At 60.4% G+C, this 27,788-nt stretch overlaps 1 protein-coding gene across 1 annotated transcript in view; it reads left to right on the top strand.

The window, feature by feature from the left end:
• The window catches only part of OPLAH (5-oxoprolinase, ATP-hydrolysing), a 41,768-nt gene extending 25,513 nt beyond the window's left edge, over nt 1-16,255 (top strand). The window contains 8 exon segments of the mRNA XM_074943642.1: nt 134-318; nt 484-630; nt 1,048-1,182; nt 4,083-4,232; nt 9,471-9,628; nt 10,026-10,186; nt 10,465-10,562; nt 11,922-16,255. Coding sequence (XP_074799743.1) covers nt 134-318; nt 484-630; nt 1,048-1,182; nt 4,083-4,232; nt 9,471-9,628; nt 10,026-10,186; nt 10,465-10,562; nt 11,922-12,074 — 1,187 coding nt within the window. The 3' untranslated portion in view covers nt 12,075-16,255.
• Nucleotides 16,256-27,788: the final 11,533 nt, after the last annotated feature.

Below are 27,788 nucleotides of genomic sequence, written 5' to 3'. Positions count from 1 at the left end.
CCCCCCGGATAGCACCGTCCTGCCCCGTCAGTGCGCCCCTGGGGGCGTGAATATCCCATCATGCAGTGCAGCCCGTGGTGCCTGCTGGCCCCGTCTCCAGGGGCCGGCTCGCACCTGCCCCTCCTCTCAGCAGCTGTGACCGAGGCCCTGATGGCTCCCGGCCGCATCCCAGGCAGCAGTGGCACCCGCCAGCTCCAGGACAACCTGTCGGACCTGCGGGCGCAGGTGGCGGCCAATCAGAAGGGGATCCAGCTGGTGAGCGAGCTGATTGGCCTGTACGGGCTGGAGGTGGTGCAGGCCTACATGGCACACATCCAGGTAAGCGGGGAGGGGCAGGGCCGCCGGAGAGGGGCCTGGTCTGGGGTCCTGGGGCTGGTGTGCCCCGATCTCTGTGCAAAGGAGCAGGACCCCGGGCTCCCCTGCCCTCCACATCCCGTTCCCAGCCCCCACCCCCCTGCCTCACTGCCCTGCTCTGCCCCACAGGCCAATGCAGAGGTGGCGGTGCGGGACATGCTGAAGGGCTTTGCTGCTCGCTGTGGGGGGGCGACACGCCCCATGGTGGTGCAGGCGCAGGATCACATGGACGACGGCTCCCCCATCCGGCTGAAGGTGGAGGTGGACCCACAGGAGGTGAGCCAGGCCCCTCTGCTGGGGGTCGGGGCTGATGTCGGGGGATCTGCAGGGGGAGGAACTGGGGGGGGTAGCAGGAGGATGAGAGAGTTGGGGGGGATCCAGCTGGCGGGGGAAGAGTTAACCCAAAGGTGGGGGACCCAGTGGCAGAGGTAAACTCCCATCTGATGGGTGAGCAGGAATGGGGCTGGGGGTGACTCCAGGGGGGGTGAATCTGTGGGGGAGGAGCTAGGATGTTGGGGCAACTCTGATGGGGGAGGTGGGTGCTGGGGTGACCCAGGATGGGGGGAGAGGGGCTGGAATGAAGGAGGGCCAGGCTTCTGGGCTGACCCCAGAGTGGGGGGAGGTGGGTGCTGGGCTGACCCCTACCTGGGGGGCGGGGCGCGCGGAGCCCGTTCTGAGCCCGGCTCTCCGCAGGGCAGTGCTGTGTTTGATTTCTCCGGCTCTGGCCCCGAGGTGCATGGAAACTGCAACGCGCCCCGCGCCATCACCCTCTCGGCACTGATCTACTGTGTGCGCTGCATGGTGGACCAGGACATCCCTCTCAACCAGGTGGGCCCAGGAGGGGTCTGCAGGGCAGAAGGGAGGGTGGGGGTGGGGCTGGGGCTGGGGCTGGCACAGGGTACGTGGGGAGCTGCGGTCTCTGGATGGCACCGGGGCTGGGGCTGGCACAGGGCGCGCTGGGAGCTGTGCTCTCTGGATGGCGCCGGGGCTGGGGCTGGCACAGGGCGCACTGGGAGCTGCGGTCTCTGGGTGGGGCCGGGGCTGGGGCTGGCACAGGGCGCACTGGGAGCTGCGGTCTCTGGATGGCACCGGGGCTGGGGCTGGCACAGGGCGCGCTGGGAGCTGCGGTCTCTGGATGGCACCGGGGCTGGGGCTGACACAGGGCGCGCTGGGAGCTGCGGCCTCTGGATGGCACCGGGGCTGGGGCTGGCACAGGGCGCACTGGGAGCTGCGGTCTCTGGGTGGGGCCGGGGCTGGGGCTGGCACAGGGCGCACTGGGAGCTGTGGTCTCTGGGTGGGGCCGGGGCTGGGGCTGGCACAGGGCGCACTGGGAGCTGCGGTCTCTGGATGGCACCGGGGCTGGGGCTGGCACAGGACGCGCTGGGAGCTGCAGTCTCTGGGTGGGGCCGGGGCTGGGGCTGACACAGGGCGCGCTGGGAGCTGTGGTCTCTGGGTGGGGCCGGGGCTGGGGCTGGCACAGGGCGCGCTGGGAGCTGCGGTCTCTGGGTGGGGCCGGGGCTGGGGCTGGCACAGGGCGCGCTGGGAGCTGCGGTCTCTGGGTGGGGCCGGGGCTGGGGCTGGCACAGGGCGCGCTGGGAGCTGCGGTCTCTGGATGGCACCGGGGCTGGGGCTGACACAGGGCGCACTGGGAGCTGCGGTCTCTGGGTGGGGCCGGGGCTGGGGCTGGCACAGGGCGCACTGGGAGCTGCGGTCTCTGGGTGGGGCCGGGGCTGGGGCTGGCACAGGGCGCACTGGGAGCTGCGGCCTCTGGATGGCACCGGGGCTGGGGCTGGCACAGGGCACGCTGGGAGCTGCGGTCTCTGGACGGCACTGGGGCTGGGGCTGGCACAGGGCGCGCTGGGAGCTGCGGTCTCTGGGTGGGGCCGGGGCTGGGGCTGGCACAGGGCGCACTGGGAGCTGCGGCCTCTGGATGGCGCCGGGGCTGGGGCTGGCACAGGGCGCGCTGGGAGCTGCGGTCTCTGGGTGGGGCCGGGGCTGGGGCTGGCACAGGGCGCACTGGGAGCTGCGGTCTCTGGATGGCACCGGGGCTGGGGCTGGCACAGGGCGCGCTGGGAGCTGCGGTCTCTGGATGGCACCGGGGCTGGGGCTGACACAGGGCGCGCTGGGAGCTGCGGCCTCTGGATGGCACCGGGGCTGGGGCTGGCACAGGGCGCACTGGGAGCTGCGGTCTCTGGGTGGGGCCGGGGCTGGGGCTGGCACAGGGCGCACTGGGAGCTGTGGTCTCTGGGTGGGGCCGGGGCTGGGGCTGGCACAGGGCGCACTGGGAGCTGCGGTCTCTGGGTGGGGCCGGGGCTGGGGCTGGCACAGGGCGCACTGGGAGCTGCGGCCTCTGGATGGCACCGGGGCTGGGGCTGGCACAGGGCACGCTGGGAGCTGCGGTCTCTGGATGGCACTGGGGCTGGGGCTGGCACAGGGCGCGCTGGGAGCTGCGGTCTCTGGGTGGGGCCGGGGCTGGGGCTGGCACAGGGCGCACTGGGAGCTGCGGTCTCTGGGTGGGGCCGGGGCTGGGGCTGGCACAGGGCGCGCTGGGAGCTGCGGTCTCTGGGTGGGGCCGGGGCTGGGGCTGGCACAGGGCGCACTGGGAGCTGTGGTCTCTGGGTGGGGCCGGGGCTGGGGCTGGCACAGGGCGCGCTGGGAGCTGCGGTCTCTGGATGGCACCGGGGCTGGGGCTGACACAGGGCGCGCTGGGAGCTGCGGCCTCTGGATGGCACCGGGGCTGGGGCTGGCACAGGGCGCACTGGGAGCTGCGGTCTCTGGGTGGGGCCGGGGCTGGGGCTGGCACAGGGCGCACTGGGAGCTGCGGTCTCTGGGTGGGGCCGGGGCTGGGGCTGGCACAGGGCGCACTGGGAGCTGCGGCCTCTGGATGGCACCGGGGCTGGGGCTGGCACAGGGCACGCTGGGAGCTGCGGTCTCTGGACGGCACTGGGGCTGGGGCTGGCACAGGGCGCGCTGGGAGCTGCGGTCTCTGGGTGGGGCCGGGGCTGGGGCTGGCACAGGGCGCACTGGGAGCTGCGGCCTCTGGATGGCGCCGGGGCTGGGGCTGGCACAGGGCGCGCTGGGAGCTGCGGTCTCTGGGTGGGGCCGGGGCTGGGGCTGGCACAGGGCGCACTGGGAGCTGCGGCCTCTGGAAGGCACCGGGGCTGGGGCTGGCACAGGGCACGCTGGGAGCTGCGGTCTCTGGATGGCACTGGGGCTGGGGCTGGCACAGGGCGCGCTGGGAGCTGCGGTCTCTGGGTGGGGCCGGGGCTGGGGCTGGCACAGGGCACATGGGGAGCTGCAGTCTCTGGGTGGCGCTGGGGCTGACACAGGGCGCACTGGGAGCTGTGGTCTCTGGGTGGGGCCGGGGCTGGGGCTGGCACAGGGCGCGCTGGGAGCTGCGGCCTCTGGATGGCACCGGGGCTGGGGCTGACACAGGGCGCGCTGGGAGCTGCGGCCTCTGGATGGCACCGGGGCTGGGGCTGGCACAGGGCGCACTGGGAGCTGCGGTCTCTGGGTGGGGCCGGGGCTGGGGCTGGCACAGGGCGCACTGGGAGCTGCGGTCTCTGGGTGGCACCAGGGCTGGCACAGGGCGTGCTGGGAGCTGTAGGCTCTCTCTGTGCCCCCTGCGACTGCGCACTTGCCTGGAGCGGTGGGTTCAGCCCCAGTTCGGCGGAAGGCAGAGGGGTGGGGGTGCTCAGGGCAGCCTGACGCCCTCTCCCCCATGGCAGGGCTGCCTGGCCCCGGTGCAAGTTCTCATTCCCAAGGGCTCCATCCTGGACCCATCCCCGGAGGCTGCCGTGGTCGGGGGCAACGTGCTGACCTCACAGAGGGTGGTGGACGTGATCTTCAGGGCCTTTGGGACCTGCGCCGCCTCCCAGGTGAGAGCGTGGGGGAGCGGCATGCCCTGTGTGGGGCTGGGGAAGGGCGGCTGTGGAGCTGGGCCTTGGGGCTCTCCTTGGCTGGGGCTTGGACAGGGGCACGGAAGCAGTGGGGTCTGGCGATTCCTCCAGCCTGCGGGCATAGGGCACGGGCAGTTTGGCGGCTGTGCCCAGCCGAGGGGAGTTGCCTGTTGAATGGGCCCAGGCGGCTGGAGGCATCCCGCAGGATGGGGCTGGGCGTCCCTTGGGCTGGGGCTCACCCTCCTCCAACTGCCTTGGCTGGGGCTGGGGCTGGGCCAGGGCTGAGTACGCAGCTGGGCCTGCCTCTCCTCTGGATCAGGACCCCAAGGCAGGGGGCTGGCTGGCACAAGATGTGACGGAGCAGGGAATGGGGAGGATTGACCTGGGGATGTTGCAGGGGAGTTTTACTGGAACTGTCTTGTCACGGCGTCCCCAGACCATGCTCTGGAACTGCTCCATACGAAGCCAGGCCGGACTCTGGGGGAGCCTCCTCTCTGGGAGCAGCCTGTCCCAAAGGCAAGATGCTTACACAGCTTCGACCTTCCTGGGTCTGACCTCGGAGCATTCAGCCTCCTCTGCCCCTCCGTGCGCTTCCCACAGCGAGTCCGCCCAGGTGGGGTTCTGGGGAAGCCAGAGGGTCCTGCCCCCCAACTCCGCAGTCAGACGGGACTCTCAGCCAGCCAGGAAAACAGAAGGTTTATTAGACGACAGGAACATGGTCTAACACAGAGCTTGCAGGTGCAGAGAACAGGACCCCTCAGTCAGGTCCATCCTGGGGGACAGGGAGGCCAGAGCCCCATCTGGGCCTCCCTCCATTTCCCCAGCCAGCTCCAAACTGAAACTCTCCACCCCCTCCTCTCCTTTGTCTCTTTCCCGGGCCAGGAGGCCACCTGATCTCTTTGTTCTCCAACCCTTCAGTCAGCACCTTTGCAGGGGAGGGGCCCAGGCTATCAGTTGCCAGGAGACAGGGTGTTGGCCATTCTCTGTGCAGACACCATCACACCTGCCCTCTCGGGCTCTGCAACAATCACACCTCCTTATCCCCCCCACCTAGATACTGAAGAACTGCATATGGGAAACTGAGGCACCCACACAGTATTCAGAGAAAACATTAAGAACAGTCCCACTTTGTCACACCTCTCCCCCCTTCAAGATCGAACTGAGCGGGGTCACTTTAGCCGGTGACCCGGGGAAGTTCGAAGCCACCAACGTTCCCATGGATGCCCCAGCATCTCTCCCGTTCCTTGGTGGAAGTTAAACCAGGCCCTTCCAGTTTCACGCCCTCCCTTAGGTCGGGGGTGGTCGATAGCACTCGCATGCTGCATGTGGGAAGGCTTATGTGGCCCGTGCCCTTTTGCCACCCCAATACCCCTGGGGTTCAAACTGGGATCGGGTCTTCTCCCAGCACTCCCAACTGGAGGGCTGCGATTGGGCTCTTTTGCTTAAGAGCCCCCATCTTGACCATGGCCGGTTCTGGGCTTGGGCAGCCGCTCTCCACCTTGTGGCCCAGGTACGACGCCTCTGCCATCCCCACCTTACACCTTCCAGCTTTTACTGTCAGTCCTGCCTGCTTCGGGTGACCCAGCCCCCTCTTCACTGGGGACACGTGTTCCTCCCAGGCCTGGCTAGAGACACGGGTATCATCAATGGACGCCAGGGCCAAGTTCTCCATCCCCCTCAGTAGCTGATCCACCCGGTGCTCGGGGGGAGGCTGACGCCCCCCCCCGAGGTCGAAAGGCAGGACCAGGAACTCAGAGAGCCCCAAAGGGGTGGTGAAGGCAGATTTCAACCTGGCATCTGGGTCCAAAGGCTCCTGCCAGTTGCCCTTGGTGAGATCCACAGTAGGGAGGTAATGAGCCCCCGCAGCTTGTCTAGAATCTCACCAGGCCTAGGCCTGGGGTAGGCATCGGACACGGTGATATCCTTAAGCTTCCGATACTCCCCACAGAACCAGATCGACCCGTCTTCCTCGGGGACCCACCCCAGTGGCACGGCAGGTCCTGTGACCCCGCGGCACGGCAGGTCCTGCGACCCCGGACAGAGCGTGGGGAAGGCCGGGACAAGGTTGAAGCTCCCTTGAGACCCCTGCCCATCATAGAGGAGCCTTTCCAGAACGGGGCTCTGGACATAGTGGGGCCCCTCAGCAAGGCGACCTGGTTGGGGAAGAAATATGTCCTGGGGGTGATGGATCTCGCCACCCGCTACCCAGAGGCGGGGGCTCTGTCCTCCACCGAGGCAGACACCAGGGCAGATGCGCTGCTGACCATCTTCAGCAGAGGGGGGGTCCCCAGCGGGGTCCTTACAGACCAGGGGTCCAATGTCCTGTCAGCCCGGCTCCAGGGCTGGTGGGAGAAATGGGGGGGTCTGGCCCACCTGGGCCTCTGCAGGTGACCCTCCGTCCCACGGGCTGGTGGAGAGAGTCTATGGGGCCCTGGAGATGGTGCTGAGGACTTTTATGAATCAGCATCCGCAGGATGGGGACAAGCACCTGCCCCACCCGTGGTACGGGGACGTGCCCCAGGAATCCACCGGGTTCTTCCCTTTGAGCTGCTGTGTGGGAGGAGAGTGAGGGGACCCCTGAACCTGGTAAGGGACGGTTGGGAGGTGAAGGGGGGAGACCCCCTGGTGGATCTCTTCCCTGAGGTGGGAGCCAGTCCTCCCATCAGGTGTCCCCCGTTCAGAGTCACTGGGAAAACAGCCCAGAGCCTGCAGAGAGGTCAAGGACATGCTGGCTTTAGAGGTGATCCAGCCATTCAACAGCCCACAAGCCTCACCCGTGGGGCGGGTCCCCAAGGAAGACGGGTCGATCTGGTTCTGTGGGGAGTATCGAAAGCTTAAGGATATCACCGTGTCCGATGCCTACCCCAGGCCTAGGCCTGGTGAGATTCTAGACAAGCTGGGGGGGCTCATTACCTCCTTACTATGGATCTCACCAAGTGCGACTGGCAGGAGCCTTTGGACCCAGATGCCAGGTTGAAATCTGCCTTCACCACCCCTTTGGGGCTCTCTGAGTTCCTGGTCCTGCCTTTCGACCTCGAGGGGGCGTCAGCCACCCCCCCAGCACCGGGTGGATCAGCTACTGAGGGGGATGGAGAACGTGGCCCTGGCGTCCATTGATGATACCTGTGTCTCTAGCCAGGCCTGGGAGGAACACGTGTCCCCAGTGAAGAGGGGGCTGGGTCACCCGAAGCAGGCAGGACTGACAGTAAAAGCTGGAAGGTGTAAGGTGGGGATGGCAGAGGCGTCGTACCTGGGCCACAAGGTGGGGAGCGGCTGCCCAAGCCCAGAGCCGGCCAAGGTGGAGATGATCAGAGATTGGCCCGTTCCCCAGACCAAGAAACAGATCCAGGCCTTTATCGGGATGGCGGGGTACTACTGGGGGTTTGTACCCCACTTGAGCACCCCAGCTGCCCCCACCACTGAGCTGTGTAAGAAGGGGAAGCCAGACGAGGTGGTCGGGACCGAGCCGTGCCAGAGGGCTCTCTGTGCGCTGAAGGAGGCTCTAATCCAGGGCCCGGTAAATCTGGTAAACCCAGACTGCGCCAAGGCCTTTTCAGTGCCACCGATGCCTCAGACGCAGGGCTGGGTGCGGTGCTGATGCAGGCCGGTGCTACGGGGGAGAGACACCCCATCGGGTACCGGAGCAAGAAGCTGCTGCTCCGGGAGCAGAACTATGTGGCCATCGAGAAGAAATGCCCGGCCGTGGGGCAGGCCCTTGAAAAGCTGCAGCCAGATCTATGGGGCGGCGCTTTGCTGTGTACATGGACCCCTCTGCCCCGACGCGGCTGCATCCAATGAAAGGGGCTGATGCCGAGCGGCGGGGGACAGAGACACCTGGTCAGAGGGTGGCCCAGGTCAAGATGGGGGCTCTTAACCAAGAGAGCCCGAATCACAGCCCTCCAGACTGGAGCGCTGGGAGAAGACCCGATCCCAGTTTGACCCCCGGGGGTTTTGGGGTGGCAAAAGGCACAAGCCGCATAAACCTTCCCACATGCGGCCTGCGAGTGCTATCGACCACCCCCGACCTAAGGGAGGGCGTGAAACTGGAAGGGCCTGGTTTAACTCCCACCAAGGAACGAGAGAGATGCTGGGGCATCCATGGGAATGTTGGTGGCTTCGAACTTCCCCAGGTCACTGGCTAAAGTGACCCCGCTCAGTTCAGTCTCGAAGGGGGGAGAGATGTGACAAAGTGGGACTGTTCTTAATGTTTTCTCTGAATACTGTGTGGGTGCCTCAGTTTCCCCTATGCAGTTCTTCAGTATCTAGGTGGGGGAATAAGGGGGTGTGATTGTTACAGAGCCCGAGAGGGCAGGTGTGATGGTGTCTGCACAGAGAATGGCCAACACCCTGTCTCCTGGCAACTGATAGCCTGGGCCCCTCCCCTGCAAAGGTGCCGACTGAAGGGTTTGGAGAACAAAGAGATCAGGTGGCCTCCTGGCCGGGAAAGAGACAAAGGCCAGAGGAGGAGGGGCTGGAGGGAGTTTCAGTTTGGAGCTGGCTGGGGAAATGGAGGGAGGCCAGATGGGGCTCTGGCCTCCCTGTCCCCCAAGATGGACCTGACTGAGGGGTCCTGTTCTCTGCACCTACAAGCTCTGTGTTAGACCATGTTCCTGTCGTCTAATAAACCTTCTGTTTTCCTGACTGGCTGAGAGTCCCGTCTGACTGCGGAGTTGGGGGGCAGGACCCTCTGGCTTCCCCAGGACCCGCCTGGGCGGACTCGCTGTGGGAAGCGCACGGAGGGGCAGAGGATGCTGAATGCTCCGAGGTCAGACCCAGGAAGGTGGAAGCCGGGTGAGCTGTGTGTCCTGCAGACAGGCTGCTCACAGAGAGGAGACTTCCCCAGAGTCCTGCCTGGCTTCATAGGGAGCAGCTCCAGAGCATCGCCCAGGGACGCCGTGACAACGTGGACTGGGGAAACGGAGGGAACCCCAGGGCTGGGGTCTAAGCTCCCTGCTCCCCCAGATGGACCTGCCTGAGGGGGTCCTGTTGTCTGTACCTACAAGCTCTGATTTGGACTGTGTTCCTGTCGTCTAATAAACCTTCCGTTTTGCTGGCTGGCTGAGAGTCACGGGCAATCGCAGGAAGTGGGGGGTGCTGGGCTCTGACTCCCTCACACTCCATGGCACAAGGCCGGTCATGCTCTCCCGTCGGGGTCCTTGGGTCCTGTCGGGGTCCCCGGGGCCGGATCTCCCTCCATCTCTCATCCCCTCGCTCCAGGGCTGCATGAACAACGTGACGTTTGGGAGCGAGCATGTGGGGTACTATGAGACAGTGGCGGGCGGCGTGGGGGCCGGGCCCCACTGGCATGGGCGCAGCGGGGTGCACACCCACATGACCAACACCCGCATCACTGACCCCGAGATCCTGGAGAAACGGTGGGTCTGGGACCCCATGGGGAGCACCCCATCTTTGCAGGGCTCTCGGCTAGGGCCCTCCTTGGGGGACACGGGCAGGGAGTCTGGGAGAAGGGCCTTGTGGGGGGAGGAGCTGGATGGAGTGGGAGGTCCCTTGGTGGGGGAGTGGCAGCAGCCAGGACACCCAAGACCTGTGGGGTAACCCCAGCTTGTTAGGGGCCTCCACCGAGCCCATGGGCCCTCAGGATGTAGTGTCCTCGGCCCCTGTAACCGCTGCCGGGGGGGCTGAGCTGGCTGTGGGTCCCAGGGTCTCCCCGCTCTGTGCTCAGGCAGTGGCAGAGTGTGCAGGGGGACCGGGTGGAGGGTGCCCTGCCGGGGGGGGTCGCTCATCTCCTCAGTGACGCTGCCTCCCCCCCAGGTACCCAGTGATCCTGCGCTGCTTTGAGCTGTGCCGGGGCAGCGGGGGCAGCGGGCGGTTCCGGGGCGGGGACGGGGTGATCCGCGAGCTGCTCTTCCGCCAGGAGATGGTGCTGTCGGTGCTGAGCGAGCGCCGGGCCTTCCGCCCCTACGGCCTGCAGGGTGAGCACCCGCCGTGGTCCGGCCCCCCACCGGGCACCCCCTCCCCTCCCCTCCCCTCCCCTCCACTGCGGTCCCCACTGAACTGCCCAGCTCCTCGTGGTATCCCCATTTGATCCTCCCTCCAGCCCCCCCGGCAAACCCCCACACCCGCTCGTGGTGTCCCCCGTCTGTCACCCCGTCTGCCCTCCCTCTGACCCCCCCACCCCGCCCCCTGGTGGTATCCCCCCATCTGTCACCCCGTCTGCCCTCCCTCTGACTCCCTTTTCTCTTCTGGGCAGGGGGGGACTCTGGCTCCCCCGGGCTGAACTTGCTGATCCGCAGAGATGGACGAACCATCAGCCTGGGGGGGAAGACGTCAGTGCGAGTGCTTCCCGGGGTAAGAGTCCAGCGCCCCGCTTGGCTGGGGGTGGGAGCGGGAGCCGGTTGGCATGGCTGTCCTGGTGTTGTGGGGGTGGGGCTGTCCTGGGATGGGGTGGGGCCGGCTGGCACAGCTCTCCCAGTGTGGTGGGGGGCGGGTTGGCTGGTTGGCATGGCTCTCCCGGTGGGGGGCAGGGCTGGCATGGCTGTCCTAGGGGTGGGGGGCGGCTGGTTGACCCGACTCTCCCGGTGGGGGGGGCGGGGCTGGCAGGGCTGTCCCGGGGGTGGGTAGGAGGGGCTGGTTGACCCAGCTCTCCCGGTGGGGGGTGGGGTTGGCACGGCTGTCCCGAGGGAGTGGGGGAAGGAGGAGCTGGTTGACCCAGCTCTCCCGGTGCGGGGTGGGCTTGGCACAGCTGTCCCGGGGGTGGGTAGGAGGGGCTGGTTGACCCAGCTCTCCCGGTGCGGGGTGGGGTTGGCATGGCTGTCCCGGGCGGGGGAAGGACTGGTTGACCCAGCTCTCCCAGTGTGGGGTGGGGTTGGCACGGCTGTCCCGGGGGTGGGTAGGAGGGGCTGGTTGACCCAGCTCTCCCGGTGGGGCGTGGGGTTGGCACGGCTGTCCCGAGGGAGTGGGGGAAGGAGGGGCTGGTTGACCCAGCTCTCCCGGTGGGGGGTGGGGTTGGCACGGCTGTCCCGAGGGAGGGGGGGAAGAAGGGGCTGGTTGACCCAGCTCTCCCGGTGGGGGGTGGGGTTGGCACGGCTGTCCCGAGGGAGGGGGGGAAGAAGGGGCTGGTTGACCCAGCTCTCCCGGTGGGGGGTGGGGTTGGCACGGCTGTCCCGAGGGAGGGGGGGAAGAAGGGGCTGGTTGACCCAGCTCTCCCGGTGGGGGGTGGGGTTGGCACGGCTGTCCCGAGGGAGGGGGGGAAGAAGGGGCTGGTTGACCCAGCTCTCCCGGTGGGGGGTGGGGTTGGCACGGCTGTCCCGAGGGAGAGGGGGAAGGAGGGGCTGGTTGACCCAGCTCTCTCGGTGCGGGGTGGGGTTGGCCCGGCTGTCCCGGGAGGGGGGGAAGGACTGGTTGACCCAGCTCTCCCAGTGCGGGGTGGGGTTGGCACGGCTGTCCCGGGGGTGGGTAGGAGGGGCTGGCTGACCCAGCTCTCCCGGTGTGGGGTGGGGTTGGCACGGCTGTCCCGGGGGGGGGGGTAGGAGGGGCTGGTTGACCCAGCTCTCCCGGTGCGGGGTGGGGTTGGCACGGCTGTACTGTGGTGTGGCTGGTACTTTCCTTGGGTTGACCTGGTCTGATTCCCCTCTCTGGGGCTCCTGTCTGGGCAGGGTCTGGGGACAGCCCCCTTCTCCCCTCACCGTCTCCCTCCCCTCCCCGCAGGACGTCTTCCGCTTGCAGACCCCTGGCGGGGGTGGCTTTGGGCCGGCTGCTGACATTGGGGACTCCCTGGAGCGGCGCCAGCTGCCCGACGCCAGGAGCTTCCTGGAACGTGGCAGCCTGTACGACTATCGCCTGGCACAGGAGACGGCGTGAGGGCCGGGGCTGGGGCGTGGGATGAGCTACCCCAGGGCTCTGCCCCCACGCCATGCGGGCTCCGAACAAGCAGCGTGGCATGGCCCCCTCCCCCCTCCTGGCTTCCTAATGCGGGGAGCATCCTCTGTTGGGCCAGGACTCCTAGCTCTCAGTCAGCTGTGCCCTGCCTTGTTGTGTGACATTGCCTGAGTCCCTGCCCCTCTCTGCCCACTATGGGGTGAGCACTTTCAGGGGTCATTCCTGGCCTTTGCAGAGGGTTTGGGACTCGTGGGGCTGGAGGTGCAGCTGGGGACCCGTCTCCACCTCCGAACCCAGGCAAGGGGAGCAGCTCCGGCCCGGCCTTTTGGACGTGGAGAAGAATTGACGCTGGGCATCGGACCTATGTCCATATCGTGGGGAACCAGGACCCTGCGTCAAGCTGCCCCGCTAAGGTCTGATCTGCACCTGGTTCACAGAAAGCAAAGCCCTAGACTCGATAGGGGGGAGCAGGCTGGGCTGGTGCCCTTCCCTTTTCTCCAGCAGCCCGTACCCGTACTTGTCGACCTTGTGGTGCCCGACACCAGCCTAGAGGTGCTGGTGGACTTGGATGCCTCAGGCAGTTTCATGGATCCAGAGTCTGCCCTTTTGTCGGGACCAGTCACCCACCAGATGGCTCCCTTCAAGGCAACTGTCCTTTGAGGCCACCGAGAAGTTCTGTTTGGGCTCATTCATGAACTGCATTCACCAGTTGTCCTTGGCATCCCCTGGCTCATCACCTACGACCTGCACATCTGCTGGTGGTCAGGCACAACATGCTCTTGTTCCCTGTCTCGCCAGCAGTCCTGTTTCCTGAGAGCCAAACCAGGCCCAGCAGCCCGCTGCCGCTTACTCAGTCCTCCAAAGAATTCAGAGATGCTAAGAGAGGATCCAAAGGTGACCCTGGCAACCCCCACGACCTTCTCCACAGCTCCAGGGATTCCTGTTAAATTTCAGCTCTATGCCGACATGGTCAGTGAAAAGAGAGCCAGTGCCCTACTGCCTCATTGCAGCATGATGGCCCCATTGACCTCCCGCCAGGAGCCGAGGCTCCTTTTGGGCACATTTACTCCCTCTCACAATCTGAACTGCAGGCATTTCTGGGGGACCTGTCCCCAGGAAAACCTTCAGAAGGGGTTAATTTGCCCCTCTACATCCCCAGCAGGGGCCCCAGTCTTCTTTGCGGCAAAGAATTGTGGTTCCTCCGGCCTTGTGTGGACTACCAAGTATTGAACAAGATTACAATCTGAAACCGGTACCATGTACTGCTTATTAATGAGCTGTTTGAAAGACTCTGCCCTGCCAAGGTCTTCACAAAGTTGGGCCACCGTGGAACTTCTACCCTGGTGAGGATCCAGGAAGGAGACGAATGGAAGACCACCTTCCATACCAGGCATGGCCATGGTCATGCCATTTGGGTTGTGCAATGCCCTGGCAACATCTTAAGGACATACTGGACCAATTTGTTGTCCTCTACCTGGATGAGATCCTCATTTTCTCTGAAAGTCAGGACCTCCACAGTCATCATGTCTGCACTGTCTTGGAGTGATGACGCCAAAACCACCTCTGCTCAAAACTTGAGAAATGTGAGTTCAATAAGGACACGGTGGAATTCTTGGGATCCCCTGGCCTGAGGAACTCCCATGGACCTTCGTAAGGCAGGGGCAATATTTGACTAGGCCACACCCAAGGATGTAGGTGGAGGGCAGTGTTTTACAGGTGATTTATTAAAGGATTCTCTAGCCTGGTTGCACTCATAACAGTGCTCCTGCGAAAGGGGGCCAGTTTGCCTGACCCGTGGGGCTTCAGTTAGCCTTTGATCGACTGAAGAGGGCATTCACCTTGGCACCTATCCAAATTCACCCAGAATTCACTGAACCATTTATGATCAAGGCCAATGACTCAAACTTTGCCATAGGTGCAGAATTATTTCTACATGTGGGTCCCTGCAACCAATTCTACCCATGTGGTTTTTATTCTTGGAAGCAGTCCTCAGTGGAGAAAAATTACAATATTTGGGACAAGGAACTACTGGATACCAAGGCGGCTCTGAGAAGTAGGGCTCCTTCTAGGAGGTGGCACCATTCCCAGTCCAAGTCCTGATGGACCATAAGAACTTGGAATACCTATAGACTGCCAGACTCCTTAACCAACCCCAGATCTGCTGGTCCCTCTTCTTTGCTCACTTCACTTCACTTGCAACCTATCATCCCAGGGCAGATGCCCTATTCCGCAAAGGCTAACATCTCAGACCTGGTGAAGAGCCCTCTGCCACCATGGTCAAAGGGGCCCAACTTTGTCAACAGGACAATTGACAGCAGTCTGATGTCCTCCATCTGCTCCCCAGCGACGCATTTGTGACCTAGATCTTCCAGACCCTGAACAATGTGGTTACCCAATCACCCCAGATCCGACTACAGAATGGCCTCTTCTATTGCAAGGCTTTTCTGTATGTTCCGGATGGACAACCTAGGTTTCAGGTATTGAAACTATGCCACAATTCGCCAGCAGTGGCCGTTTTGGCCAATTCAAGCCAATCTGGTCTTGAGGAACCTCTGGTGGCCAGGCCTATGAGATTACATCAAGGATTATATAAGGTCCTGCAACCTCTGTGCCTGTATCAAGAAACTACAGTCTAAACCCCTAGATCTCCTCCAGCCTCTGCCCACACCGCCAGTCTTGGTCTGCTGTGCCAATGGACTTCATTGTAGAACTCCCACGCTCACAGGGACACTGGGCAATCCTGTGTGCCCTTGAGCTCCTAACAAAGATGGTGCACTTCAGCCCATGCCGTACAGTTCTCACCCATGGGAGGTGCCTTGGCTTTCCCCCCTTGCTTATTTGGCCATTTGTATGTGAAATTACCCTGTGTGCACCTGCTCTGCGGGGCAGGAAGCGACCTGCCAGCCAGGCCCGCGGCGAGCCGGCCGAGCTGTGGTTGTACGCCAGGGCAGGCGTGGCTGTGCCCTGTGCCGGGCTGTGCCTCGGGAGCTAATTTTGGCAATTGAAGGGAGCTTCCAGGTTTGTGGTTTGCCTGGGGAAGCCGCACGGCCCTGTACAAACCTGGGCGCATCCTCGGGCTAATTAACGCTGTCATCAGCGAGGGCCGGAGGAGCTGGGCGTGGCTGGCTGGGCTGGGCAGGGGGCCAGCAGCATATTCAGCGGGTGACTCTCCTTCAGGTAACAGCTGCTGTGATCATGGGGGCCCCACTGACCAGCTCACAGTGTCCGCCGAACGGTGAGATGCAGAGAAAGGGTTATAAGATATTCCAGGGGTGGGAAAAGGTGCATAAGGGAGACAAACAGAGAGCCTAGGCTAGTCCAGACAACCCCCTGCCCCCCAGGAGAGCCCCAGCACGGTGCTAACCCCACGTCTGCTAACCAAGAGAAGTGGGACCAGAAATCAATGGGCCAAAATGAGGCCTAACTGGTGAGCAAACTAATGAAGGGGATGGGCTGTTCTGCCCGCGGCTACCTTTGGGGGCCAGACAAAAAGCCTTCGGGGAGCTGGTGGGGAGGCAGGAGGGCCGGCAGGAACGGGCTTTTCCATCATGGTTACCACCGCCACCTTCTCCTGGGATCTGCCCTTGGGCCGCTGCCCTGACCAGGCCAGAGAGAGGGACCCAAATGTCGTTGCCAGCTGCCCTGGCTCCCACTAACTCCCAGCCCTGCTGCCCCCCACCCCTGGTGTTTTCTTTTTCTCCCCTTAGCTCTCCTCTGTCCTCTCCCTCTCCTCTGCCTTCTGCCTAATAAGACCCTGGCTGAGCAGGCCAAGACTGCGCCTTAGCAGCCCCGCTGTGAGCCGGTGGCCATGGAGGCGGCTAACGGTCATGCCCAAACAGCCCCGAGCTGGTATACGTTTGCTGGGTCCTGGCGTGGCCGATCGGCCCCTGTGATGAGCTTGTTCTCTTCTGCCCAGGGTGTTACCGGCCACGGGGCGACTGTGCGAGCACATGGGTGTCACCAGTGGTGAGCTGGAGCCGGTTCGCACCAGTTCGCTAGAACTGGTTGTTAAATTTAGAAGCCCTTTTAGAACCCGTTGTTCAGCGAGGGAGAACCGGTTCTAAAAGGGCTTCTAAATTTAACCGGCCAAAAGTGGCGCCTTAGGGGCTGACTCCACGGGTGCTCCAGCCCTGGACCACCCAGGGGGAAAATTTGGTGGGTGCAGAGCACCCACGGGCAGTTCCCCGCCCCACCCCCGGCCCCCGCTCACCTCTGCTCCACCTCCTCCCCTGAACGCGCTGCCCCGCTCTGCTTCTCCGCCCCCCCCCCCCGGCTTCCCGGGAATCAGATAGAATCATAGAATATCAGGGTTGGAAGGGACCCCAGAAGGTCATCTAGTCCAACCCCCTGCTCGAAGCAGGACCAATTCCCAGTTAAATCATCCCAGCCAGGGCTTTGTCAAGCCTGACCTTAAAAACCTCTAAGGAAGGAGATTCTACCACCTCCCTAGGTAACGCATTCCAGTGTTTCACCACCCTCTTAGTGAAAAAGTTTTTCCTAATATCCAATCTAAACCTCCCCCATTGCAACTTGAGACCATTACTCCTCGTTCTGTCATCTGCTACCATTGAGAACAGTCTAGAGCCATCCTCTTTGGAACCCCCTTTCAGGTAGTTGAAAGCAGCTATCAAATCCCCCCTCATTCTTCTCTTCTGCAGACTAAACAATCCCAGCTCCCTCAGCCTCTCCTCAGAAGTCATGTGCTCTAGACCCCTAATCATTTTTGTTGCCCTTCGCTGGACTCTCTCCAATTTATCCACATCCTTCTTGTAGTGTGGGGCCCAAAACTGGACACAGTACTCCAGATGAGGCCTCACCAGTGTCGAATAGAGGGGAACGATCACATCCCTCGATCTGCTCGCTATGCCCCTACTTATACATCCCAAAATGCCATTGGCCTTCTTGGCAACAAGGGCACACTGTTGACTCATATCCAGCTTCTCGTCCACTGTCACCCCTAGGTCCTTTTCCGCAGAACTGCTGCCTAGCCATTCGGTCCCTAGTCTGTAGCGGTGCATTGGATTCTTCCATCCTAAGTGCAGGACCCTGCACTTATCCTTATTGAACCTCATCAGATTTCTTTTGGCCCAATCCTCCAATTTGTCTAGGTCCTTCTGTATCCTATCCCTCCCCTCCAGCGTATCTACCACTCCTCCCAGTTTAGTATCATCTGCAAATTTGCTGAGAGTGCAATCCACACCATCCTCCAGATCATTTATGAAGATATTGAACAAAACCGGCCCCAGGACCGACCCCTGGGGCACTCCACTTGACACCGGCTGCCAACTAGACATGGAGCCATTTATCACTACCCGTTGAGCCCGACAATCTAGCCAGCTTTCTACCCACCTTATAGTGCATTCATCCAGCCCATACTTCTTTAACTTGCTGACAGGAATACTGTGGGAGACCGTGTCAAAAGCTTTGCTAAAGTCAAGAAACAATACATCCACTGCTTTCCCTTCATCCACAGAACCAGTAATCTCATCATAAAAGGCGATTAGATTAGTCAGGCATGACCTTCCCTTGGTGAATCCATGCTGACTGTTCCTGATCACTTTCCTCTCATGTAAGTGCTTCAGGATTGATTCTTTGAGGACCTGCTCCATGATTTTTCCAGGGACTGAGGTGAGGCTGACCGGCCTGTAGTTCCCAGGATCCTCCTTCTTCCCTTTTTTAAAGATTGGCACTACATTAGCCTTTTTCCAGTCATCCGGGACTTCCCCCGTTCGCCACGAGTTTTCAAAGATAATGGCCAAGGGCTCTGCAATCACAGCCGCCAATTCCTTCAGCACTCTCGGATGTAACTCGTCCGGCCCCATGGACTTGTGCACGTCCAGCTTTTCTAAATAGTCCCTAACCACCTCTATCTCCACAGAGGGCTGGCCATCTCTTCCCCATTCTGTGATGCCCAGCGCAGCAGTCTGGGAGCTGACCTTGTTAGTGAAAACAGAGGCAAAAAAAGCATTGAGTACATTAGCTTTTTCCACATCCTCTGTCACTAGGTTGCCTCCCTCATTCAGTAAGGGGCCCACACTTTCCTTGGCTTTCTTCTTGTTGCCAACATACCTGAAGAAACCCTTCTTGTTACTCTTGACATCTCTTGCTAGCTGCAGCTCCAGGTGCGATTTGGCCCTCCTGATATCTTTCCTACATGCCCGAGCAATATTTTTATACTCTTCGCTATAGATGTTCGCTGAGGGGAGCTCGGCGGGGGGGGGTGCGAGGAGGGCTGCCCGCGCCGCAACAGGTAACCCGGGGGGGGGGCACAGGGGCACCGCTCCCCGCCCCAGCTCCCCTCCGCCTCCCTCGGCCTGAGCGGGAAGCCGCCACCTGCGTCTCAGCCCCCCCCAGACTTCCAGTGCGAACAGCTGATTTGCGGGAAGCCGGGGGGGGGGCAGAGAAGCAGGGCCGGGTGGCGCGTTCACGGGAGGAGGCGGAGGCGAGGTGAGCTGGGGCCAGGCGTGGGGTGGGGAGCTGCCGGTGGGGGCTCTGCACCCACCAAATTTTCCCCGTGGGGGCTCCAGCCCCGGAGCACCCCCAGAGTCGGTGCCTAAGGCGCCACTTTTGATGTGATCGGTGGGGGGAGCGGCTGCTCCCCCTGCTCCCCCCCAGCTACGCTACACCACCCCACCCCACCCCTAGGAGCCAGAGGGACCTGCCGGATGCTTCCTGAGAGCTGCCCTAGGTAAGCAGCTCCGGGACTCCCCACCTCGCCCCCCGGCAGGTCCCTCTGGCTCTTAGGGGTGGGGTGGGCACCCACTACTGTGGCCCCCGAGACCCTCCTGCCCGGCTCTGGGGGCAGTCAGGGGACAGGGGAGGGGGGTGGATGGGGGCATCAAGGAATGCAGGGGGTTGGATGGGGCAGGAGTCCCGGGGGCCGGAGGTGGGCCACGACCCCCTCGTGGGGTGAGGAGGGAACCGGTTGTTAAGATTTTGGGAGCTCATCACTGGGTGTCACACAGGGTTCGTTCCCTGAGCCTGTCCCTAGAGGGTGTGGCGGGTGCAGCGGGGTCTCTTGTTTTGGGAGGGGGAGAGGTTGGGGGGTTAATATCGATACCCCAGCTGCTCTGTTTCTTAGACCCGCGCCTGGCCCTTGGAGCGGAAGATGGGGCGGTTTGGGATGGTCCTTCGCTCCGTGTGTGTGTGATTCCAGTCTCCGCCTGGCCCCTGCGACCGTTGCCTGATCTCCATCCAGGAGCCTAGGCTCTGTTTGGGTGTCCTGGGCCCCGGCCATGGAGCACTGGGAAGGGAAGGCCCAGCCCTTGAACGTGCTGCGGGAAGCCGGGGTAGGGAGCAGAGGACAGGGTGAGGGGCTCGCCGGAGCCTGTGTTGCTTAGGAGAGGCTGCATTTTTCTGAACGAGCTGGAGCTTCCTTCGTGCTGAAGGTGTCTTGCCCAGGTACATGGCCAGGAGGTGACGAGGGCGCGACGAACGGAGGCCAGGCCTCTCTCTGTCCCCCAGGAGGGGATGGAGATGGCAGAGAGCATTGGGCCGGCTGCTGCTGTGTGAGCGCTCGGAGTCAGGAGTCCGGCTGGCCTGCAAGTGAGCTGAGCCCGCGGGGACTGTGATTCTCCAGCAGGCAGCACCAGAGACGGGAGCTGCGTTGTCTCTGCGGTTCGGTTCTCTCCCCCTTGTCTTGTTCCGTCCTCTCGGAAGCAGGATGGGACTTTAACAACTGCAGGGACAGCTCCAGCCCAGCTCACCTGACTTACGCTCTTTCCCCCTAACTGGATGGTTCTTACCAGGACCCCAGTTTTCTGTGATAAAACCCCAACATTCACCAATAAGAAACGTAAAAATGCGCGTTTTTCCGTGACAAAGGGATTTCTAGGATCCCGGGTTATACCATCGTTAACGCCAGCTGAAGGGCTGTCCAATGGGGGTCAGGTTCCTGGTAAAACGTCTCTCCCATGAAAGGGAACAAGCGTCACTGTGACAATGACAGCCTTGCTGGGAACCTGACAGGTCCAACGCTTTCACTGTTTTTCTTCCTCTTGCTGTATCTTTAATAAAATGCTAAAGGACTGTTCGTGGTGTGTTTGCCAGGGGCCCGAGCAGCCTCACCCAAACGTCATTTAACATGTTCAGGGCCAGGGTCACATTAACACCTTTGATGCCGTAGCGGGGTGGCTTTAGCCAGTGCCCCAGGTGCAATTGCACCCACAGAAATCAGTCGCGGATTAGCCAGTGTGCACTGGGTGCACTTGCACAGGGCTCCCAGCTCAGGTTTGGCCCAGCTGGCCTCCATTGGGACGGGGGTGGGGGGTGCGGAGCCAAGTCTGCGTGAGTGGCATTGTGACCTGGGGTAGGCTGAGGCTGGGTCAGACCTGAGCAGAAGGGAAAGTAAGCTGCTACACCCCGGTATGGCATACCGGCAAGAGCCCAGCAGCGGCTGGAGCCCCGGGCCCTTTAAATCGCCGCCCGAGCCCTGCTGCTGGAGCCCCGGGGGTTGTGGTGGCAATTTAAAGGGCCCAGGGCTCCCAGCTGCTGCTACCACAGTCCCAGCCCCGGGCCCTTTAAATCTTGATTTAAAGGGCCCGGGGATGTAAAGGCCCCACCTCTTCCAATTCAGGCCCCGCCCCCTCCTAAGTACCGGTAAGTCCTTGAAGTTACTTTCACCCCTGGACCTGAGTAACACTGTGACCATGTGCACCAGGTTGCAATGCTGAGAGTGGGGAGCCAGACGCAGCCCCTGGGACAGGAGCCACTTCTGCAGGGTGACTATAAGAACGGCCAGACTGGGTCAGACCAAAGGTCCATCTAGCCCAGTGTCCTGTCCTCTCTCAGTGGCCAATGCCAGGTGCCCCAGAGGGAATGAACAGAATAGGGAATCATCAAGTGATCCATCTCCTGTCGCCCATTCCCAGCTTCTGGCAAACCGAGGCTAGAGACACCATCCCTGCCCATCCTGGCTAATAGCCACTGATGGACCTATCCTCCAGGAACTTAATCTAGTTCTTTTTGAACCCTGCTATAGTCTTGGCCTCCTCTGGCAAGGAGTTCCACAGGCTTATTGTGCGTTGTGTGAAGAAATGCTTCCTTTGGTTTGTTTTAAACCTGCTGCTTATTCATTTCATTGGGTGACCCCTGGTTTTTGTGTTATGAGAAGGAGTAAATAACACTTCCTTATTTACTTTCTCTACACCCGTCATGATTTTATAGACCTCTATCTTATCCCCCCTTAGTTGTCTCTTTTTCTAATATATTTTTTTTTGAGATGGGGTGACCGCATCCGCACGCAGTATTCAAGCTGTGGGCATACCATGGATTTACATTGAGGCAATAGGATATTTTCTGTCTTATTCTCTATCCCTTTCTTGATGATTCCCGACATTCTGTTCGCTTTTTTGGCTGGCGCTGCCCACTGAGTGGATGTTTTCAGGGAACTCTCCACACTGACTCCAAGATCTTTCTTGAGTGGTAACAGCTAATTTAGACCCCATCATTGTATAGGTATAGTTGGGATGATGCTTTCCAATGTGCATTACTTTGCATTTATCAACATTGAATTTCATCTGCCATTTTGTTGCCCAGTCACCCAGTTTTGTGAGATCCCTTTGTAGCTCTTCGCAGTCTGCCTGGGACTTAACTATCTTGAGTAGTTTTGTATCATCTTCAAATTTTGCCACCTCACTGTTTACCCCTTTTTCCAAATCATTTATGAATATGTTGACTAGGACTGGGCCCAGTACAGACTCCTGGGGGACACCACTATTTACCTCTCTCCAGTCTGAAAACGGACCATTTATTCCTACCCTTTGTTTCCTGTCTTTTAACCAGGGTGAGTGCAGGGTGGGCTCATTCTCCAGTCCCCCCTCTTGGGGCCTCCCCTCCTCACCAGCCACGATTAGGGTTGTGGTGCCGGGGTAGAGGGTGCTGCTGCGGGTGGTCAGTGCCCCCTCAGCAGCTTAGTGTAGTGCACCCATTGAACCGGGGGCTCCCTTGCTCCTGCTGTCTGGGCTCCTGAACACACAACACCCCGCTGAGATCACAGAGGCACTGGGGAACAGGGGCTCTTGGTGCTCTCAACCTCTGCTCATTGTGCTGATCAGCATTCACTGTTACTGGTAGGAGCATGTGGGGAGAGGGGGTCTTTCACCTCTACTCCATCCCCGGCTTGGTTGCTGTGTCTGTCTGCTAATGTTCTCCCCCCCAGCAGAACCCTCTCCAGCCAGGTGCCCAAATCAGGTGATTGGCTTAAAACTCTTGAGTTAGCAAATGAGTAAGTCTTGATTCATCGCTTCCAAGGCCCGAAGGGATCATTGTGACCATCTTGTCTGACCCTCTGTACAGCACAGGCCAGATACCAGCCCCTAGGGCAGAGCGTTTCGACAAACAGCTAGTCTTGACTGAAAAATCGCCAGGGCTGGAGAATCCACCTCAACCCTGGGTACATTGTTCCAAGGGTTAGCTGCAAACCTAGGCCTTATTTCCAGTCTGAATGTGTCGACCTTCAACTTCCAGCCACTGGATCCTGTCAGACCTTCCTCTGCTAGAGTGAACAGCCCATTGTTAAATCTCTGATCCCCAGGTAGGTACTTCCAGACTGGGATCAACTCACCCCTTAACCCTCTCTTTGTTCAGCTAAATAGATTGCGCTCCTCTGTACGGCAGGTTTCTAACCCTTTAATTCTGACCGCTCCCCAATTTATCAACGTCCTTCTTGAACTGGAGCCAGGATCCCAACAGCGCTCGCACCAGTGCCACGTACAGAGGGAAAATAAACTCTGCTCCTACTCGAGATTCCCTTCTTTATATATCCCAGGATGGCATTAGCCCTTTTGGCCGCAGCCTCCCACTGGGAGCTCATGTTCACCTGATTATCCACCGTGACTCCCAAATCTTGTTCAGGGTCCCCATCCTCGCTGTATACATTCACATTTACCTGTATTAAAACGCAGTTTGCCTGTGCCCAGGTTACCAAGTGATCCAGATTGCTCTGAATCGGTGGCCTGGCCTCTTTGTTATTTATCACTGCCCCAGTTTTTGTATCATCTGCACAATTTGTCAGTGATGATTTTATGTTTTCTTCCAGGTCATTGATAAAAATGTTAAGTAGGGTCAAGAACCAACCCCTGTGGGGGCTCACTGGAAACACATCCACTCAGTGGTGATTCCCCAGTTACAATTACATTTTGAGATCTATCAGTTAGCCAGGTTTTAATCCATTGAATGTGTGCCATGGTCATTTTATACCATTCTAGTTTTTGAATCAAAATGTTGTGCAGTACCAACTCAAATGCTTTACATCAACCCTGTTACCTTTGTCAACCAAACTTGTAATCTCATCAAAAAGAGATTTCACATTAGTTTGATGGGATCTGTTTTCCATAAACCCTGGTTGATTGGCATTAATTGAGTCCTGTATTCAGCTGCTTCATTCTCTTGCCTATAATTACCAGCTCATCCTGTTTACCCTTTCTAAAAATTGGCACAACTTCTAGTCTTCTAGAAGTGCTCCAAGATTTATTGAAAAATCAACCTTAATGGTCCAGTGAGCTCCTCAGCCAGCACGTTTAAAACTCTTGAATGCAAGTTATCATGATCTGCTGTTTGAAAAATGTCTAATTTTAGTTGCTTCTGCTTAACATCCTCCTGAGATCCTAGTGGAATGGAAAGAGTGTTATCATCACCAAATGATGACACTATATAATCTGTAGTTTCCCCAAATACAGAACAGAAATATTTATTGAACACTTCTGCCTTTTCTGCATTATTATTGAGATTTCTACCATTTCCATCTAGTAATGGTACAATACCATTGTCAGGATTCTTTTTGTTCTTAATATATTTTAAATTTTATTGTACTTAATGCTGCTGGCCATAGTTGTCTCCTTGTGTCCCTTGGCTTTCCTTATCAATGTTCTACAATCCCTAACTTCTTATTTATATTAATTACTATCAACTTTCCCTTTCTTCCCTGGGTTGTGGCTCACACTGCTCTTCCCTGGGTTGTGGCTCATGCTAGTGCTTGGGTGGGTAGGTGTCTGGGTGCCAAAAAAAGGGCAGGGTTATGGTGCAAGGGGCGGGACTGGACACTTGGCAGTTCTGACCCTACCCTACCTGACCTCCATACCCTGTCTGTCCCACTCTCAGTCCCCTGCCCGTCCCCCCACGTCTCACTGCAGCACCCCGATATGCCCTGTACCCATGATCCCCTGCATGCTCCCCCATTTCTTACCCTGCCATCCCCTGCCCCCACAACCTCCTGCCTGCTGCTCTATCCCCTGCCCTCCACATTCCTCCTCCCCAGGTTCCCTCCACTGTCGGGGGGGGGGCAAGGTAAAGGGACTCAGTACTCCCCCTTGGGCCACCCCCACAGGGGCTGAGTCTGGAGACATGCATGACCCCATCCAGGCCAGTGCACCAGGGCCTGGGGAACGGGTGGCTGTGCGTGCACAGAGTGAGGTGGGGGTGTGACGTTCTGAGTGTGATTTAAAGTCTCATGGAAAGGTGACAGGGCCAGAAAGAGCTAATTAACTCCCAGACTGACCTGACCCATGGCCGAACTTTAGAGACTGGTTAGGAAGAGATGTAAATGAACAGAGCTTTGAAATGCAGCCGGCTTGTTAGAGAGAGAAGGGGAGATGTTTGCTCAGGTCTTGTGATGTCCGCAAACAAGCCTTGTCTATGGCTACGGCTTTGATTCAAAGATCAAAAAGGGAATATTAACATTTAGGAAGACACTTGAGTGACAGAGTATTATTGTCTATGTCTCTTTGAAGGCTGTGGGAACCTGTGTCTGAACTGTTTAATGGATAAATGACCCTGTGCTAATTGCCAGGATGTTTGGGAGAAGGAAAGTCAAGCCGATTGTTTTCTCAGGCCAAAAGGCTGCAGAAAATATATAAAGACCTTGGGACACAATCCTTCTTCATCTCAAATCTGCTTTGGGTTTCAGAAGGGGGAAACCTTAAGCCATCAGGATTGAGATCCCCAGTCACTGACTGGAGTCACCCTGAATATGGCCATTGGACTATAACCTCTGGACTATTTCTAAAAGGACTTTTGGCAACTACAAGCTCATCTCTGCTCTGTATCTGGACCTCAAGAATTGAACCCAAGTCTCTCTGTATATTGATCTTTTAACCAACACTCTCTTTTCTTTTGTAATAAATTTTAGCTTAGATAACAAGGATTGACTGTAAGCGTGTATTTGGGGTAAGATCTGAGTTATCATTCGACCTGGGTCTGGGGCTTGGTCCTTTGGGGTCAGAAGAACCTTTTCTTTTCGAGGATGAAATAAGATTTTCAGAATTTATCACCCTATGGTTGACAGGTGTGTCTGGAGGGAGGCCTGAGGCCTGACGCTGGCTACTTTAAGGGAACCCAGGGAGGGGCTGTAGAAGCTGCTTTGGGCTGGCTGGGTAAATCTAACTATTGTAATATCCACCAGCGTTTGGGGTTTGTCTGCCCCGGTCTGATTGCAGTTCACCCTGATTGAGTGACCTCAGCTGGCTCCCACGGGCAGCATCATTACAGGGGTGTTCCAGGTGGGGGCGTTCCTGGGCAGAGGCGGCAGCAGCTGACTGAGTCCTTGGGGCAGGGGGCCCAGTGGGGCACCAGATGCCTGGGGGGCCCCTGGGAGGAGCTGGGGATTCCTGGGCTTAAACCGCACGTCCCTGGTTGGGTCTTTAGACTGGGGGAGGGACATAGGAACCAGGGCTGTGGGTCCCCCCATGGCGTCCGGGACTGCCCCTGCAGCATGTACAGCCACCCAGACCCTTCTCTGCCCAGCTGGGTGCCCCCCTGCCAGTCCTGATAGTTGGTGCCAGGTGCGGGCGCCCTGCATGTGAGCTGGTCTCCCCGGCTGTCCCCCACAGCTGCAGCTGGCAGCAGTGCCCCTGGCGCAAGGCGGGGCCAGCCCCTTGGGGGCCCCAAGCAGGAATACTCCCAGCCCCACATACTAATACTTAATGGGGGCCCCCTGAGCTGCTCGGGGTCCTAAGCAATTTCCCAGTCTGCGTCTGCCTGCCACCAGTTCTGCCCCCGGCCACAGGCACCGTCCGGCTGGTGGGCATGAGCCTGCTGCAGGCGGGGGGGAGCTGGAGCTGCAGGACACGGTGGGTCGGCTCCTTCCCCCGCACAACCTCACCCCCCATGTGCAGCTACTGACCTGAGGGGGGGCAGGGGCCACCCTAGGAGCCTGGCCAGCCCCTGCCATCTCAGCACCCCATGCCCCTACTAGTGACTTGGTGCAGTGAGGTGCCTGGCAGGGGGAGGGCAGTGGGGTGCATGGTGCTGGCTCTAAAAGGTGCCCCCCTAGGAGGGTCACTGAGACCCCTCCCCGCAGGGCTCCCCAGCAACCTGGAGTGTTCAGAGCCCAGCTCCAACTGGCCACAGCCCCTTTCTGCCCCCCACAGTTCTTCCTTCCCATCAAATCATGGCCTCTGACTGGAGCAGCTCCTCCGGCACCAGCTCCCCCCTCCAGCCTGCCCGCCACACCGGGGACATCAGCCCCGGCCCCCAGGGGCATGGCCCACAGCGCCCACCAGCACCCCACGGCCTGCCCAGCCCGATTACAGTGTCCGCCCCACTGCTCCACCAGCCCCATGGCCTGCCTCCCCGACCCCCACCCTGGGGCCTGGCCAGCAGGGTAGCGGCAGGCACCAGCCCCACTTTTCCAGTCACAAAGTCCAAGAGCAGCAGGGTCCCAAAGTCCATCCGGGGAGCCTGCAGGGTCTGGGGGCTCTGACCCAGGCCTGGGGTTGCATCTCCTTGGCCAGAGAGAACAGTGACTCCTTTGCCAGTGACTCCTGTCTAGTGGCCACACATGGCATCACCCCTCTGGGTACAACGGCTGTGAGAGGCCTGGGCAGGCTGTGAGGGGTGACAGCCACTAGTCCTGGGGACCCCCCTTACCCAAGAGGGGGGTCTGCAGGAGGGGTATGGCTGAGAGGCCTGGGCAGGCTGTGGGGGGTGATGGCCCCGAGTCCTAGGGATGCCCCCATACCCAAGAGGGGGGTCTGCAGTAGGGGTATGGCTGAGAGGCCTGGCGTGCCCGACCAGGGATTTCCCCAGTGGTGCCGAAGGGTGACAACGCCCGGGGCAGAGTAGGAGCCAGGAGCTGCTGGGTCACAGCCTAGCTGGGGTAACGCGAAGGGGGTGTTGAAGGGAGCTGAACCGACCCAGCCCCGTGGAGGATCCAGGGGGGCGACCGGAGCTCTGAGGGCTGAACCCCGACACCTCCCAAGGCAGGTGGGAACTGTGACCTCAGCTGACCGCTGCAGGCTGGGACAAGGGGCCGAGGGGGGGTTGGATAAGACCCGGCTTTGGAGAGACTGGGTGGATCTCACCCGGGACTGACGGAGCCAGGCCCTGGATTGTGTGGCCGCTTGGCCACGTGCTTGGACCGGGGCCATATGGGAACGTTGGCTGCCCCGTGCCACCACGTTACAGCGACTGACAAACCCTGCCGCCCGGAGACGCAGCCAGTGGTGGAGGGGACAGGTCTGTCCTGGGCAGAGCTCACAGCCTGGGGCAGGAGAGGTGGAGCCCGGAGGCTCAGTCCGGGGGGCTGCGTGGCCCCCCCTGAAGGGAGAGTGGGACCCTGGGGGCCCGGCCTGCTGAAGGGTTCCTACCAGGGACTGTTCAAAGTTGGGGTGTAGCTGTGCCAGTGGCCAGCCTTGGGAGAGTCCGCCCCAGCCGCCCCCCCTACCCCCTTCCCCCAGTGCACAGACGTGGACAGTTGCT

Source organism: Natator depressus, chromosome 2 (assembly GCF_965152275.1).
Source record: "Natator depressus isolate rNatDep1 chromosome 2, rNatDep2.hap1, whole genome shotgun sequence".
Lineage (NCBI taxonomy): Eukaryota > Metazoa > Chordata > Testudines > Cheloniidae > Natator > Natator depressus.
This window is presented reverse-complemented; position numbering and strand designations above follow the sequence as displayed.